At 32.0% G+C, this 18,710-nt stretch overlaps 1 protein-coding gene across 2 annotated transcripts; it reads left to right on the top strand.

The window, feature by feature from the left end:
• Nucleotides 1-3,949: 3,949 nt before the first annotated feature.
• On the top strand, nt 3,950-18,125 carry LOC126768980 (uncharacterized). 2 transcript variants are annotated; one of them, XM_050487496.1, is made up of 7 exons: nt 3,950-4,080; nt 6,250-6,475; nt 7,760-7,953; nt 13,066-13,190; nt 16,715-16,890; nt 17,312-17,347; nt 17,594-18,125. In XM_050487496.1, exons 2-7 carry the CDS (start codon nt 6,293-6,295, stop codon nt 18,011-18,013), a joined length of 1,134 nt encoding a protein of 377 aa, XP_050343453.1. In that variant the 5' UTR covers nt 3,950-4,080; nt 6,250-6,292; the 3' UTR covers nt 18,014-18,125. The 2 variants fall into 2 exon arrangements, with proteins under 2 accessions (XP_050343453.1, XP_050343454.1); XM_050487497.1 differs by lacking the exon at nt 17,312-17,347.
• Nucleotides 18,126-18,710: the final 585 nt, after the last annotated feature.

Raw genomic sequence — 18,710 nt, 5'->3', positions numbered from 1 at the left:
ATACTGTAAGAAGAAGACTTCGAGAGCAAAACTTAACCCCTCACAAGCCAGCAACAGGACCAAAACTCACAGCATCCCATCGACAAGCAAGACTACAATTTGCTAGGCAGCACGTCGATTGGACACTGGACCAATGGGAGACAGTATTGTTCAGTGATGAAAGCCGAATGTCTCTAGTAGGCTCTGATGGACGACGTAACGTCATGCGAAGGCCAGGAGAACGCTACTCTCAGTGTTGCATTCGAGAAACAGTCCGATTTGGTGGAGGCTCTACAATGTTTTGGGGAGGTATTTCTTTGACGGGACGCACAGAGCTGGTTTTTTTCCGTAATCGTGCTGTTAATGCTGAAACTTACATAACGGACATTCTGGAGCCTCATGTGATGCCTTACGCTGGATATATTGGGGATAATTTCCAACTTATGCACGACAACGCACGACCTCACGTCGCTAGAATTGTTAAAGACTATCTCAGGGAAGTCGAAATTCCAGTTATGCAGTGGCCAGCCAATAGTCCGGACTTAAACCCGATAGAGCACCTCTGGGACCAGCTAAAACGTAGGGTTCGAGCACGAAATCCAATTCCAGAAACCCTGAATCAACTGGAAGCTGCCCTAACTGAAGAATGGCAACGGACCCCACAGGAAGACATTAAAAAGCTAATCAGGTCACTTAAAAGGCGTATGCAGGCAGTGATTAGGTCAAGAGGAGGAAACACTCCCTATTAAAGTAAGATTTAGGCACCCAAATTTAAAAACAAACGGCATAATCGTTTTGTACACAAAAAAATAAAATTGCGTAAAATTTTGTGTTTTCGTGTTTTGTCACATATTTACCTAAAAACCTATTTTTTGCGCACTATTTCTGTTTTTGTACAATCCTACAATTGCATTTTTTCATTATCAATCTTAAAAATATAAATATGTGGTAGTTTAAAACCATACGATAGCTTTTTTACAAAAAATGTAGGTGGGTCGATTTTTTTGGAGGCCAGTGTATATATATATATATACATAATGTCTTACTATTATTATTTGATTAAATATATTGCTATATGCTAATTGTAAGCTACGATTGTAATTAACAAATACATAATTTGAAACATAAGGTTCAGGAATAGTGGGATATAATAAAGAGACCAAATGACTAACATCAAAGCCATGATTAATAAGCTATTTAACTTTTATCAAAGGAAATTTGCATCAAAAGGAATGCTCGGAAAGGACCGTTTATATAGATACATTGAAATTCATATTTAATTTAGTGTCTGCAATCATATTTGAATTATAACTTTATCAACCCATCCATCAGATATTCTGCCGCAAAACAGTAGTACTGGTATTGTTGTTTTTCGGTTTGAAGGGTGAGTGACCCAGTGTAATTACAGGCGTAAGGGACATAACATCTTAGTTTTCAAGGTTGGTGGCGCATTGGCAATGTAAGCGATGGTTAACTTTTCTTACAATGCCAATGTCTATGGGCGATGGTGACCACTTACCATCAGGTGGTATACTATAAAAAATATAAGTTAGACATACACACTCAGTTTAGTACAGTTGAGATGGTCCGGAGAATTAAATATAAAAGTCTTACCATAAATTTGATAGTTCAGATGACTAAACTTTAATGTTATTTGAGGTTATAATTCATCACGTACTCAGCGTGCTGCATCCTATGTTGGATGAAAAACTGCCTCATGTGTATAATGGAGCAGCCCTTAGACCAACGGTGGGACGTTTACAGGCCCTAACTTAATTTAGTTACCTATGTGATGATATTATGTCATTTTAGCTTATGGTAAAAAACTCCTATTATGCAAGTAACAATAATATATGAGCATTTTTGTCTTAAAATAAAAATAAAGGAAAACTTGAAAATTTCAAACTGAGAACAACTAATTGCTATAATTACTAAAAATAAGCTACTTAATATATCTATTATGTTAATGAACAACCTTAATTATTTTATAGTTTTACTAGCCATGTACCCCGATGGGTATCTCATCAGAATCATTTTTCAAAACTCTACCGAATTTTATACATTGAAAATACTTCTATACAAACTTTTATCCCCAATTACACTCACGTGAATGATGAATTATCAATTATTATTAACATAAACCTAAATACTGATTTCCATATTTCTAACATCAGAAATCTTGATTTTTCACACAAACTTTCATTCGCCATTTAATTTCTCTTAGAAGAAGAATTTTGAAGAATTCTATCTCAATGCTCATCTACGTTCCCTAAGGTATTAATGTGCAAAATTTCATTATGTTAGACATAGCGGCTTAGCTTGTGCGTGGTTTGTCAGTCTGTCATTTTAAAATTTTATTAAGTAGATTGGTTTTCAGGGAATAAAAGTTTATACTAATTATAATTAATTACAATCGATTGAGCTTTGTTTATTTCATAGATAAATCCACACTAATAAATATCAGATATATTCACAGATCCGTATACCGATGTCATTATCTTCTAAAAAAAAAAAATCGATTCGAAAATATATTTTTTCGACAAAAGCTGAATATAGTTCGGGTCATGTTTTCCTTAATCATTTCTTCTTTCGCCCGTCCCCGAATCCATTGTTGACACAATTTACCACCTATGGTGTGGATATTAAAGGGTCGTGTCTTTTGTTACGATAAATTTGTATAGGTACATTAATGTAATATGAAATAGTTTGAGGTTATATCGCGTTTTAATTCAATTTTAGATGAACCAGACCTTTGATTTTTGATGTAGAGATTTACCTTTTTACTCATAGCAAATGGATAGAAAAATGATTTTATTTATGACATGAAAATAAAGGTTTCGTGGCTTTCGTTAACTCTGTGTGGAGTCTGTCAATATAATGACAGAAAATAATTATACAACACTATTCGGGATCCCATGTGATTAATTGTTTTAATAATTTAAATTTTAAGGAATATTATCGAGAAGAAACCATTCATGTATCGGATGAAGTTCTGATATATATGTCGGAGGGACATCAGATCGGCGAGAATTATCGTCGAACATCATGTGGGCGTACAGTGGGTTATCGTGAAATGATCAACACTAAATTAATATAATCACACTTTATTACACTTCACAATTAATATCACACACAATGTACTTTATGGAACGGTAAGACAGTTCCGTGACCTCACTCGACCGATGCCTTGCAGAGAGTGTTCTGCGCGGACTCGAGCGATATCATCACGACTCTGTCGAAAGCGCACTGAAGTTCAGCCGAACCACACCGAAGTCAAGTTCACAATCGTTGGTGCGCCTTTCTTTCCATTGATTGATCGGATGCGACATATATATATATATATATATATATATATATATATTTGATTTATTTATATAACAAACAATAATGTATACATGTAATGTCTTTAAGAAGAGAGCCCTTTGCTGAGCACTCAAACTCCTGTTGTATTTTTATGTCTCTATCCAAGGTCCAGGCTAACTATAAATTCTACTCAAATTTAATCACGCTAATCGTTATTCAGTGGCTTAGACCTTATCAGGTAACGGACACTCACTTTCTCATTTATAATACTAGCTGAGAACATCCTTCAAAACCTGATAGCATGATTCTTTAACGCTTAGGTATAATTATTTTCTAATAATAGTGCATATATTAAATGTATGCATGCCTATCCTTGTAATTTAAGTTTGCGTAGTACCAAATTTTATTAAAATCAATTCTGTGGTTTAGCCGTGAAAGCGCAACATACAAACAGACAAGAGCTACTTTCGCATTTACACTATGAGTAAAGACTAGTATATATAAGAAAAATACAATACTAACTTTCAATAATATCAGAAAAATATGAGGAAAATGATTAATTGATAATAAATGGTCATGACCGTTACCATAATGGCATTTCTGTTAGCCATGCGTGGTCAACTATTGACACGATTTGCTTTGTAAACTCAGTAAATTACTAGTTTTCGATCTTCGATACGTATATAATGAAATTTCAAAGCAATATATCTTATTCAAGGTTTGTTCACAGTCAAGATTACGTTTATTTAGAACGAGGAAGGAAATAGATAGGAATTTCAAGAAACAAACCCTTATTGGGTAAGTTGTTTTTCTTTAAGCGCCTTGTGGTTTAGCAGGGTAGTAGAACGACACTATCCCACTCGTGGGTATCGTAATCATTGATTGGGGGTTTTTATTGAGCGCATCTATTCATTATTCCGACAAGTTTTGGTGAACCAACCCAGCAGTAAAGGCATTATCAAAGAGGATCGGTGTGAGGCAGGCGGTCTGCCGTTAAATCTTATTAATTAATTTTCTTTCGACCCTAATAAATAAGGAGGGCAAATACCACATAAGGTGACGTAATTGAGAAGATCACTATTTATTACATACCATGCCGCTTGTTTTGACCGATGAGATGTTATTAATAATAACTAATCTCCACGGAATGTTCGTATTTCTTTGTTTAAAAAAATCATTCGTGTCATACAAATGATGTTAAGATGTTAAGGTTTCATTAATATGGTTGTGTGACGTGACTGACCGTAAGCAAAAATCTTGATAGAAAATTCACGAAATGTCCTCTAATCTTTACATTTTTCAGAAGTGAGAAATTATGACAGTGATTTGTATTATTTATCATATTATAGTAAAAAGAATTATACCTTATTCTTCAGAATAATTTGTAAAATATGTGAAAAGAGATTGAATATTACCCTTCGTTATAAATAGAAAAGGCATAAAAATATGATTGCGTCGCGAGAAAAGCGCGTATAGGACGCGCGGATGACATCTGAAATTTTGATAGCTTTTGGCGAGCTCTTAAGAACCGTAACAAACAAAGTATTTTTTTGCATTAATATGTTAGTAAAAAAAAAACATAAAATCAAAGTATACTTACGGCATATTGTTGTTCAATGTTATCAAACCTTCTAAATAACATTTATATATTAAACAATGAATTAGTTGTATTTATATTTAATCTAAATTTACAATTAAATACTAATCTCGTTAAATTGTAATCACTTTTACAAAGGTGTTATTTAGTCATTACTCGCGGCTAAAACTTACACTTCAAAGTAATTTAACTAAGATGCGGGAACCAATTGTTTCTATCCACTTAAGTGTTGATTTTCACGTTTAATTTTGTATAAGCTGTAAATACCTCCAGGTAAATTATATTTTATATTCAATTAAGCGCTTGCGAGTCAGTTCCTTAAAATAACTATAGTTAAAATATATCAAAATGTTATATAAATTTAATTACTTTTTTAGGTTAAGCCGGGAAAAACAATATCAAGTTTATCTTTATATAATTCTCTTAACATCGCTTTCATTCGGTAGGTATGATATAAGAGTCAAATAAAATCGCAGGCTTATATATCCTTATCTACTAGAGCGAAAAATTGCATGAAATTTATAATTATATCACTAATCCCACCAAAAAGGTCTACGGACGAAATTTGCAAAGTATTCCTCGATAAATAAAATTAGTGAAAATTTAAACTATACAATACAATGAATAATAAATGAATAACATTGTATTTTATGTTTGTTTCAAAAAAAATGCTTCTTTTTATGTGAATATCTATCTCAGAGTAATATATATATAATAATATAATAATAATAGTCTATCTCCGAGTTATCAAGAAAAAACAAACTTCTTTTTTGACTACCGCTTCTACATAATCAAATAGGCATTAAACTTTAAATGGCAGATTTTTAAAGGTTTCATCACGAACTGAATTCCTCGCTGGTGAATCTGCGGATTTTGCTAGTTGTTAGTAACAGGATGAACTTTACAAATTTGTTTTAAATAATTAATTTCAAATACTATATGTATTTCAAATACATATATTAGGTACAAAGACGGTTAAAGCATTATTTGCTTTGCACACGTTAAAAGCATTGGTTGCTTAAAGCATTATCTTTCATACTAAGGAAGGACGGAAGTAAGTGTTTGTAGAAATGGATAAAATCAATTTACCCATACTAAAAATTACAAATAAAGATACATATTTATACGTACTATGTTAAAAAGCGTAACGTCAATTATTACATATAATATTTTATAAACTTGTCGCATTAAAAGGTGTGAAGTCAATAAACTATCCTCCTCTTAGTAATAAATATACAATATTACTGTCGTGAAATAATTATAAAAATAGGTCGTAGTGTCTAGAAAGTCGTTTAAAATTCGAAACACTTTTTGAACTATCGATATTAAAGTAGCGTCCATTTTTTATACTGCAAAAACAATCTTTTCAGGAAATTTCAAGCTCGTGCAAGATATGGCACCGTTTCTGGCGAAATGAATTACGTGACGTTGAAAACGTTTAAAATGAAATTCACACTTTCCATACTGGCTGTTATATTCGCATCATGCTCGTGCCAGATGAATGATTCTGATACTTATGTGACTAGATTGATAGCTGACTTCTGGATCGAAGGAACGGATATTGTGCGAATTATTTGGAGAGATTGTACGAAAAAGGTATTATGTAATATATTATAATTCTTCCTCTATATAAAACAATGTAATTTTTGTAGAATTTTCTAAAAATCAAACATTCATTAATTTGAATATAGAATTATTGTAAATTTGATTATAGAACATTTATTTAAAAGATTGATTATTATGATAATCATATATTCAATCGAGTCACGTTTTAAATAACTTTCCTAGCCAATCTGCTTATTTCATTTTTCATTGAAGCGAAATATTCAAAATATTTCGTTATTTTCTATCTCACAGACTGTGTCAATAGCTTCGTATACATTTACAACTAGACGTTGTTTTCGAACTAAAAAAACATTTTTTTGTTCTATAAAAAATTCTAGTGGTTATAGCGTTAATGCTGAGGCACACAAAATTTTTCAACATATTGGTTCTGGCTTTGTATCGTTAAGTTTTTATTAAAAATTCTTCTACATATATGAAACAATTACAACATATTTTGTACCAAACTTCATTCTGAAATATCATATACATAATATAATGAATGAAAAATGAAAGTTAGCATGAATTTATTATTATAAACGTTATTTAAGAACTATTTAAAAAAATAGTATTGTGTACGTTGTATTTATGACATATAAATATTATTTTACATTTATTTATTTTACAAATGTTACATTTTTAAATCATCTTGGAAATACTCTTTTACTTACATGTAGTCTCAACATGTACTATCATATCACAAAATGAATATTAGCTAAACAAATTAATATTCTAGTCACTAATGTCATTCTTTTTCATTAACCATTTTGATAATATTTTTTAAAGCCATTGAATGTTTTGCTATAATATATTCTCTTAGTCGATAAAATATGTTGACCTCATTATGTAAGAGATTGCTATAAACGTTTTTATTGGTTTTATTACATGAAAAAACAATTTACTCCGAGGTAGAAAGAGGTTGACACAGTCGTTGAATAATGTGAAAATAAATTTAGGCAAATAAAATGTAAATGCCGGGAAACCTTTATTTTTACACAATAAAACAGTTTTAGGAAGCAGAGGGAAACAATAATAATCGCAGGGTAGTTTGTTTTCAGAATATTTCAGAAATTGTTTTATTAAGCTTTTATTAATAAGTCACCTGTTAGTATCTGTGGTTGAATGAGTTGAAATAAACACTTTATATATAACACTATAGCAAAATTTTATCAATTACAGAATTGCATTTATATATCATATGAATACTATATATTAAGAGTTATTCTTCTATATATGTCTTTTAGTCTTCGCTAATTTCTTTTTTTATTAATTTTTCAGTATAAAGATGTGAAAGATATAATTGATAATAAGGAATATTATCCAAAGTTTGTAAGGTGTGTAAAAAGAAAGACGTTAAAAGCTCTGGACCGCAGCCTGAGCCTCGACGTTGTTCCCATCTTAGATGGAGTGAACTTAGTGCGATTTGAAATTATCGATCATTCAGGAAACATCTTACAGGAAAATGAGACAAGGTATGTTTCGTATGACTCTTATTTTTAAACGCTTCTTATATAATTAGTTTTATTTCTTTTGTGATATAGATAAACTTAAAAAGCAAAAACTTATTTGAATAAAAAAACATGAGATAAATCGTTAGAGCCGCTTCTGAGAAACACGAAATAAATTTATATGTAGATATATATATATATATATATATATATATATATATATATAAATTTATATCTACATATAAATTTATATATTACATCTTGTATATATTCATCATCAGCCGAAAGACGTCCACTGCTGGACAAAGGCCTCCCCCAAGGATTTCCACGTTGCCCGATCTTGCGCTGCCCGCATCCAATGGCTTCCCGCGACTCGTTCTAAGTCGTCGGTCCACCTTGTAGGGGGCCTGCCCACGCTGCGTCTTCCGGTTCGTGGTCGCCACTCGAGAACCTTTCTGCCCCAGCGGCCGTCGGTTCTGCGAGCAATGTGCCCCGCCCACTGCCACTTCAATTTAGCAATTCTTCGGGCTATGTCGGTTACTTTGGTTCGCCTACGGATTTCATCATTTCTGATTCGATCTCGCAGAGAAACTCCGAGCATAGCCCTCTCCATTGCCATTTGAGTGACCTTGAGTATATATATACACACTAGAATTGCGCCTTTAATACTAGTACCTGGGCAACCATCTGTCATCATTAATGTGAAATCAAAACATACACACGCACGCAAATTTTTTAAACTAATCATCTCCTAAACAACCGTTATAGTTAAAATCGTTTTAAGTCCATAGAGAGATGTAGAGATCTTTTTAGATGGATATGCTTTTAAGTACGACGGTAAAAAAAATTGACATATTATCTGCAAGTCTAGACAAGTTATGTATATAAATTACATAAGTATTGTAATATCACGTGATCATTGGAGGAATAAAGACAATATAGACATCTCTTCGACTTAAATTGAATTCAACATGCCAATTGGACAATGCCATTCCCCGTTGGCACCATTTTGTACGTTTTATGACAAAAAGTATCCAACATGTTGTTAAAAGCTATATCACAAATTTTATTATTACTAGTAAATTATATTTCAACTTTCATTTAATAATAATTTTTTTATATATATAGTAAACATGACCCTTAATTTGCTAAAATGTTTATTGTACGTGCTTATTCGACTAAAGTATACTTCCTTTGTAACGACGACAAATGTGTGATAAAATAATTAAAATCGATTCTATTTCGTTAAAATTCCAATTCCAATCCTAATTCTAATTAATTCCAGAGCTTTTGATATACGTTAATTACAAGCTTTTGGTATTTAAATATTAAATACAAATAGTATTCTATTATTCATACTCGAATTAAATTAATTTGCGACATAGTAAAAAATATATTAAATTATTATAACATTCAGCTAAAAAATGTACGTTGAAGAAAATAACGTGTGGGTTGAACAATAGAGTAAAAATCTATTCAGTGTATGTTGAAAGACATTTTGTGGGCTATAAGAATGAGACTTATCATTCATAGAATTTATAACATAATATTATAATAGTTAAAATTCGAGGAATATGAGGCGATGACGAAATTCAATGGCGACGTCACAATTGAACACTTTAAAAAGGTTTGACCGAAATTTTTATTAGATATAAACTATTATTGAAATAGTATAATATATTACAGCCTATAAATTCGGTATTATTGAGAATTTATTTAAAAACACGTAATTTTATATATTATTGATTCAGTTCAAAAAAGGTTTTTTTTTTAAATTTCCAGTTTATATATAAATTATGTATAAATAAATTACAGACATATTAAATATGGTACGCTTCTACTGAAATAGTCACTTATGTGTTTACTATTGTTTGCTGTTTAGAAATATAATAATTGCACGATATTAAATAAATTTATGTTGAAATTTTAAGATGATATTAAACATACCCTTCGTTGGAGATGCAAAAACATTAATATAATAAAACAATTTGTTATTTTTGTATATCATCTTTTTAATAGCCGAGATAGCAAAATGGATAGAACAGATGGAACTTAAATGAAGGACGTGGTTCCAAATCCAAGCACTGAGTTTTCGAGTTCTTAGTTTAAGTATGTTTTGAATTAATTCTTCCTAACTTCGTCCAGTATATAAATGACAAGCTCAATTACAAATAATTCTAAAGATTCGACGTACGGGATGTCTTATATAAAATAGAGATAAATCACAATCTCGCGAAAAAGTCGATGTCGTGATGTTTGTTGCCTGTGAAAGCCAAGGTTAATGCACGCGAAATAATTTGTCAACGTCATGTAAAGTGGGTTTCAAATACAATTGTGTAAGCGCTCCGGTTTCGTCAATGTGGCAAAACAATACAGTAGGTAGAATAAATATTTATAGCTTAATAAATTTTATAACGCTCGCCTGCAGTTTGATCGACGTAAACATTTTACATGTATAAAGAAGATTTGTTATGATGTACATGACATGGTTCATTGGATTTGGATTGATTTTGGACTGCTCCATGGGAATCTATACGAATATGATGCAAAAGTAACTCTGTCTGGCTGTTACCCTAAGCCTAACTACTGACTCGATTTTGATAAAATTTTGTAAGAAGATTAGCTATCTTCATACCAAACTTTATCAAAATCGGAACTAAGGATGGCATACTACGACATAGGCTACTATTTTTACGCGCTCGAAGCCTGAGGCGAATTCATGTAATTTATATATTGCACACTATATTTTACGTCCCAGAAAGAAAATAAAGACAAGTATGTATCAAAGGTATTTATTTTATATAAAGAATTTCCTCTGAAGAGATTTCTTCGAGTACACTCAAGAAGGAAAAATATTATAGAAAAATAAATAAGAGATGTGAGATGTCGTGACGCACAATGAAAAACAGATATATTAAACGCATACTCTACATACATCCTTTAAACATATACTATAAATAAATATATAAATATACATCTATCGAATGAAAACCCTGTATATTAACGTAGATTATGACACAGGTGCCTTTTTTTTGCCGAAATGGCCTAGTGGTTGGAACTCGTGAATCTTAACCGATGGTCGTGGGTTCAAACCCGTGCTAGCACCATTGAATTTTCATGTGCTTAATTTATGATTATAATTCATCTCGTGCTTGACGGTGGAGGAAAACATCGTGAGGAAACCTGCATGTGTCTAATTTCATTGAAATTATGTCACATGTGTATTCTATCAACCAGCAGTGGAGCAGCGTGGTGGAATAAGTTCTAAACCTTCTGCTCAAAAAGGGAGAGGAGGCCTTAGCCCAGCAGTGGGGCATTAACAGGCTGTTACTGTGCCTTTTTTTTAAACATACGTTACTGTTTCTGTGTTTGGCATACATAGAAGTTTTTGTGAAAAAAATTCGATGTCTGTCAATGGTTTCTTCAATTGCGTCACTACAATGCTATGGAGTAATGTACAGTATTAGGGCGCATTTAAAATACGTATATAAACTCCCCAATGAACAGCAATAACATAGACTGATCATTACTGTTCAAAGATATTAATTTTATAAATTAATACTAAATAAATGTCATGCTAGTCTGCAATGGTCATAAAGCGGGGCGAACACAGTCCTCTTTAAGCTTTATTACTATTAATATAGAACTCAAAATTGCAATAACATCTGTGAAAACATACGTACGCGAAATCCGAAACAGTTTACCGATTAAATAGAAAACGCTACGTCTGTACGATCTCTTACAGTACGTACATATGTCATTCAATTTGTTCTAGCGTTATGAACCGATAAAAATGTAAGTGTATTGGAAGCGTGAATTGAAATATGAGTCTAATACGTATTAACGATCCAATTTATATTGAAACGGACTATAAACAAGATTTTTATTGCACGTCTTAATATAAACTGACGTTATAATTTTATTATAAACTTTACTAAGTTAATGGTTTTTTTTTAATTCACTAAATGTAGTCATATTATTTTAGGTAATTAATTGAAGCCGAGATGGCACTGTGGTAAGAGCGCGTGAATCTTAACCGATGATCGCGGTTTCAAGCCCGGGCAAGCACCACTGAGTTTTCATGTGCTTAATTTGTGATTATAATTCATCTCGTGCTTGACAGTACAGGAAAACATCGCGAGGAAACCGGCAAGTCTCTAATTTTGCTGAAATTGTGCCTGTGTACATGTGTATTCCACCAACCCGCATTGGAGCAGCGTGCTGGAATAAGCTCCAAAACCTTCTTTTCGACAAGGGAAAGGAGGCCTTAGCCCAACAGTGGGACATTCACAGGCTGTTATTAATTAATTGTACCTCTTCTTATTCGAAAATGAATAATTTAATATTATGATATAATCGTAGAATAAACATATTTTTTGTTTTCAATATTGATATTATGAAGTATTTTCTTGTTTCATCTATGTATATTACAATTAACCTTAATTTTTCTGATCATCACAAAGAAACCTTGAAACAAATATAATTTATAATATTCAAATACAACACTTATTCAAAAATTAATACAAAGATCCGAAAAAGGAGAAACACTATTAGCCATATTTTATGACTAATATTACTATTTTCTTGTTTTTATATTCTTCAAGCGGATTGGAACTTAAATCGTTATTGCAGAGCCCGATGTCTCTAACCACTGCATCTATCGATCGTATTATTTTTTTTAGTATTAATACATTTTTTAGATCATTACCTTTCAATTGAATATTTATTTCAATACATGCAATTAACAGTAAAAATCAATGTCGAACTTGTGCTTGGAACAAAATAAACCAGAAGGGAACTGTGCCCCATCAAAACGTTTGTTATTTATTCATACTTTAACAGCATATAACACATCTATATATAAATATGCAAATACAAAAAAGTTCAGTAACAGTTCAATTTCTCTTCTGCTTGTGAAACGATTTTCTTTTGTTTTTGTTAAGTATCTATTGACGAGCTGTACTTTTATCGATAAAAATGGCATAAAAGTAGGAAATAAATGTTCATAAAGTGTAAAATAATTTGTTTTCCAAACTAAATTCACTTTACCAAACTTCGACCACTGGGCGTGTGATATTAATCTATAAAACTAACACGACATTCACTCCGTTTCGTTCATTTATGTTTTTTTTTCAGTTCGTGGACCGAAAAAGAGCTTGAAGAAGACGAATGGAAAAACCTTGCACTGAAACGATTGGCGAAAGTGTTTCATACGCATGTTATAAAATTCGACTTTGAAGATGACAACATTTATGATAAAGGTAAGGTTATATCTTTTTTTAATATTGATTTTAGGTGTATAATATTAGTTTTTGGCTGGCCTTAAATATTTTTCCTTATTTAATGAGTGATAATTGAGTCGCTTATTACTTCATTTAACTGCCAGAAGCCAACAAAATTAAAAGTAATGAGATTTTTTTGTTTATTTTTTACTATTTCTACCTTTCGCCTGTTCGAAAGGTAGAAATAGTTGTTAAATTAAAATTAAGTTTTATTTCATAAAATGACGATTTAAACTTAAAGTATATATTAATGTTTATTTGTTTAGAGCAATAAATAATTAAACCTATACGTATCTTTCATGGGAAATGCTCTGAAGATTAGTTTCCATTAATCCCGGCCGCTGCTTTTTACCACCAGACATCGCGTCAAAATTCCAAATTCCATCCACTACACCTCGATGTCTGGAAATCCACAACAGCCCGATTTTCAAGGCATTTTCAGCCTCGAAAAAAAATCCGTGTAACCAGTTTTCGTCAGCGGTTTTTCGAACCGATACGACCTGTAAAACCTTACAGAAAAGTGCATACTCTTTCTTTAAAGGTCGGCAACGCCCCTGCAAGCCTTTCGGTGCTGCAGACCTCATGGGCGGACGTTACTTTCCATCCTCCTATGTGAGCGTTCTAGCCGTTTGTCTTCTATACTATACAAAAAAAGTATAATAAAGCAGTAGAAACCATACGAACTCGAATAATTTAACAAAAACCGACTTTGACGCGGACGAAGTTGCGGGCACCGTTAAGTTTAAAATATAAATCATTTAATAAGTTATCAATATAAAATATGAGCTGGATAAAGATAGCAAATGTGCAAATGATTGATAGATATGGTGCGTCATAGAAATGGAAATGACTATGTAAAAATATTGCTGTCAACCACATATCACGCATGAAACTGTGTAGGCGTGATGATGGCTTATATATTAAATAAAATATTATGTACAACGTTAAGTTCATTATATGTGTATACGTTTCAATTCAAATTAATAACCTTCTTATCTTCCACTATAAGAGCAAAGCCTCATTACACTTTTACGGGTTGATGTTTACATATAGAATGAATTTCATCCGAGATACGCAGACTTACTCAGTAACAGGATGAGAAAAAATATAAAGACGAATTAAGCTCAAGAAACCGCTTGTACCCACAATCTTTGGTTAAGATTCACAAATAGTAAAGCCATTTGGCAATGTCGGTTTTTAAACTTATAATAATATATAGTCAATTAATAGTTTGTACCACAAGATTATTTTTTAATATAATAAACACGTAGTGATGTGCGACGATATCTTCCTGCCTCTAGGGCGACTAGCTAACGCGCGGGACAAATTTTAGAGTATGCGCATCCAAGTCTCTATTCACTCTCGTAATTCAATGGAACGGCAAATCCGCTACGACCGGAAATAATTCAGGCGCAGGACCAACGGTTTTAAGTGGTTGTCAAGGAACAATCAATATTTTCAATCTCCAAAATTCGTGCTGCTACTGAGAATTACAACAGAAAAAACCAAGAGCTGTTTTAATAGTCCAAATTCATAAGTACATGTTATAAATAAAGCCGTGTATTGTGCCCTCGTGCTCTAATTATACAGGTTTTGTGCAAATTGGCTGAAAAATGACGTGTCCTGTGCAAAACAATAGTTATATAAATCACGATATAAACTTTTTATGCAGACTTATTATACCCGTTCGAAACCAGCACGGGTAGTTATTAATAAATAAAACATTTATTAAATTATCCTTATTAACACGGCCATCTGATCCCAAATTAAGCTTGTACAAAGCTTGTGCTATGGAAACCAGACAACTGATATACTACATATACTACTTTTTTTTTGTAAATACATACTTATATAGATAATTACACCCAGACTCAGGACAAACATTCATGTTCATGCACACAAACGTCTGTCCTGGGTGGGAATCGAACCCACAACCTTCGGCGTGAAAGGCAAGTGTTCTACCAACCACGCCAACCGGCTCAAATTATTTTACTACAAGTATTTCATTTTAATAAACGTATATCATGTAAATTTGTTATTATAATAACTCACTAATTATATTCCTTAAACTTCAATTACGAAGGAATATTCAGTAAATTTGATATATTTAATCGTAATAACGCTGTAACGTAACTTGAGAGGTTTTTTATATAATTATATATAAAACAGTGTGGTGATGAGAAGTTGTCTGAGCAAAAATATATTATAATGAATTAAATTTAAATATAAAATTTGAAGTTGGTGTATCACAACTTACTATTTCAAAGTAATACACATTGTCACTGATTGGCCGATCACTATGAAAGTTTGTATATATATATGTATTTTTTCAAGGTGAAAGTCTTTTTACTTTCGCCTCTTTTGTAGCTCATTACTTGATGGTAATGCAACACACCATGATAATAAAATTGGTTTATGTACGTACTCATATACAAAGATTTTCCTTACCTTGACTGTCGAATTACATAACTTCATACATAATATAAATAAATAAAATATTGTTTCAAATAATGGACTTGAAATATAAATGTTGCTTCTTGGATTAAACAATGCTCCGTCTTTTTCTTTTCGATGTTAAATCAATAATGACAGAAAGAGAAAATTCTGTATTTATCTAAACAGCCGTTAAATAACGTTTATGAAAAAGACCGAATAATTTATATCATAAGGATTCGTGAATGTAAATAAAAAATAAAATCAACATATGTAGAATACATATTTTAAGTCATAAAATTTATTACACTATGTTGCATAGCATTTATTAATATATAATGTAAATGAACCAATAATAATTAAAAAAACACTTTTGAAAATGGAACAATAATAGTGATGAAATTTGTCTAGTCATCACAAGTTTAGCGTGTAGGCTATCTTGAGATACTGAGGCGTACTGCATGTGTCTAATTTCACTGAAATTCTGCCACATGTGTATTCCACCAACCCGCATTGGAGCAGCGTGGTGGAATAAGCTTCAAACCTTCTCCTCAAAATGAGGAGAAGGCCTTTAGCCCAGCAGTGGGACATTCACAGGCTGTTTAGGACTGAGGCGTATATTATTGAGGGACGGATCCAGGTATGAGGCTAACCAATAGTCAAAGACCGAAGGAATAAGATATATTTATTTACGACACGTCACAATTGCTTGAGTACCCTGTACTGACTGATTGATTAATGTATTATAATAATCTAATAATAAATTGTTATGATTTCGTCATGCCAAATATGGAGTACAATTAAAAAGGCGATGTGCTGACGGCACACAAGCGTCTAATGATGACTATGATGGCATAGCGTACATGACAGAAGGCATGTCAATTAATTGTCTCGTATTCGACTGAGCCGTGACAATAGCTCTAAATCTTCTTCTATAGGCGGTTGGTAATCTACTTTATAAACTCTTAAGAATAACGTTTGTTTTAGTAGTAGGTTCGAGAGGAACTGGGGATGTGTCCCCGTATAGCGTTATAAATGAATGAAAATATAAGCAGCGTTAATGTTCGCAGTTGAATACAGAGGTCGACGACGTCACCATATGTTGACCATGATGATGTTTGGTGTCGTGTCCATTGGAATGGTCCTTGTACCAATGGGCTTTCAATTTCTTGCTGTATTGGGAGGAAAAGCACTTCTCTTGGCCAAGATGGCTCTTATACTTGCTTCGATTCAAGGACTTAAAAAGGTAACTATTATATAAATCAATGAAATTTTCATATAGTTTCAAATTGTAGGACACATTAATAATATAGTTTTATTTCAGAAAAAAAAAATACTAATCAATATAATATACTATTTGGCAGAGTTGTAAATAAAATGTATTTTGTATTTATCTCTGCACTTTGTTTTTAAAAACATTGTTTAATTTAACTTAGTTACAATTTATTATCAATAATAATTATACATCAACATAATTATTAATTTGATTTTCATTCGGGTACACATATATTAACATTATTAAATAGCAATCGCACGCCATAATAATTTAATTGAATTTACGCGTTAATTTAACAGTCACTGAGGTTAAATCAATTTTACGATATTTAACGAAATTCCAAACAAAATTGTCCCACATTAACACACTTAACATTCTTGTTCTATTTTAGGTAGACACTTATGATGGGTATCATGAAAGAGGGAAGGTATGATAATCCATAAATATACACTTACTTTAACCCTTATCTGCCCAAGGGATCATTTTTGCACCACTGAAAAAAAGGTTTAAAATACGTGTATAAATTATTTAAATTTAAATCAATTCAAATCAAAATGTTTGGGCAAATATGGGTTAATAAAAAAGGAATACATCGAATGAAGACTAATTACTAAACTACAGCACGTTACTAATCAAAAACGATGATAAAAGGTTAACAGATGTTCTGTTCCAGATTGCTGCAAGTCCGCTAAGCTACGGCTTCTACCATTCCTACCCTCCTTTCGATCATTACGATAAGAGAAGTCGTGAAGGTCACGTGTCATCAACAGCTTATGAGCCGCAGGCATTTATGAAGAAAAAACTCAATCAAGCTGATGATTATATAGCTGATTTAAAAGCACCACAGCAAGATAAAAGAATTGCAAATATTGGTAAAGAAATGCCAAAAAATGAAGCGATTAATAAGGAAGATTTGAGACAGTATCCAATTTATACAGGACTCACTTCACCAGATGAAATGACTTCTATATATTCACAACCAACATTAGTTGACCTTACAACTAGACCAGGAGAGGTTCAAGTGGACTATTCGTTAGATTTGCCCTTCAATGGATTTCATTTTCAAAGTCCCACTTCTGTCGTTTCAGCTTGACGTATTTGCAAGGCTCTTCAGAGATCTTTTCGATGTAATGACTAGAATATTTTCATATTTTGCACAAGTGCTATATCCAAACAGACATATATTATATAATATTTATTGAAGAAGTAAATTAGACATATACTATTGTTATGTGTAAGTAATATATGATCAATAAATAAAACTAGAATTGGTTTTTATTAATATCCACTTACATTTAAATCTTATTTGGTTAAAATATTAATCATATACATAGTTAATAAATAAATAAATTTTTTCAATTCGGTCATTAAAAAATTAGTCATGAGCAATATTTTTTTTTTATATAGAATAGGAAGGTGGACGAGCATATGGGCCACCTGATGGTAAGTGGTCACCAAACGCCCTTAGACATTGGCATTGTAAGAAATGTCAACCATCGCTTATAGCCAATGCGCCACCAACCTTGGGAACTAAGATTTTATGTCCCTTGTGCCTGTAATTACACTGGCTCACTCACCCTTCAAACCGGAACAACAAATTTCACTCATATTTCCTATGTACAAGTATTGTGGACGTGTTTCTTGCATCTAGTGTACAATCTTAATTTTAAGGATTACAAAACTCTTAAGACACAACTTACGACATTATAGCGTAATTTAATCTTAATCTTGAAGTTCATAGAGAGAGATTCCCTTCCGAGGAATTTAATACAGGAAAATAAAGAATGTAA

Source organism: Nymphalis io, chromosome 6 (genome assembly GCF_905147045.1).
Source record: "Nymphalis io chromosome 6, ilAglIoxx1.1, whole genome shotgun sequence".
In the NCBI taxonomy this organism is placed as follows: domain Eukaryota; kingdom Metazoa; phylum Arthropoda; class Insecta; order Lepidoptera; family Nymphalidae; genus Nymphalis; species Nymphalis io.
Note: the sequence above shows the minus strand (reverse complement) of the source record. Positions and strands in the feature narration are given on the sequence as shown.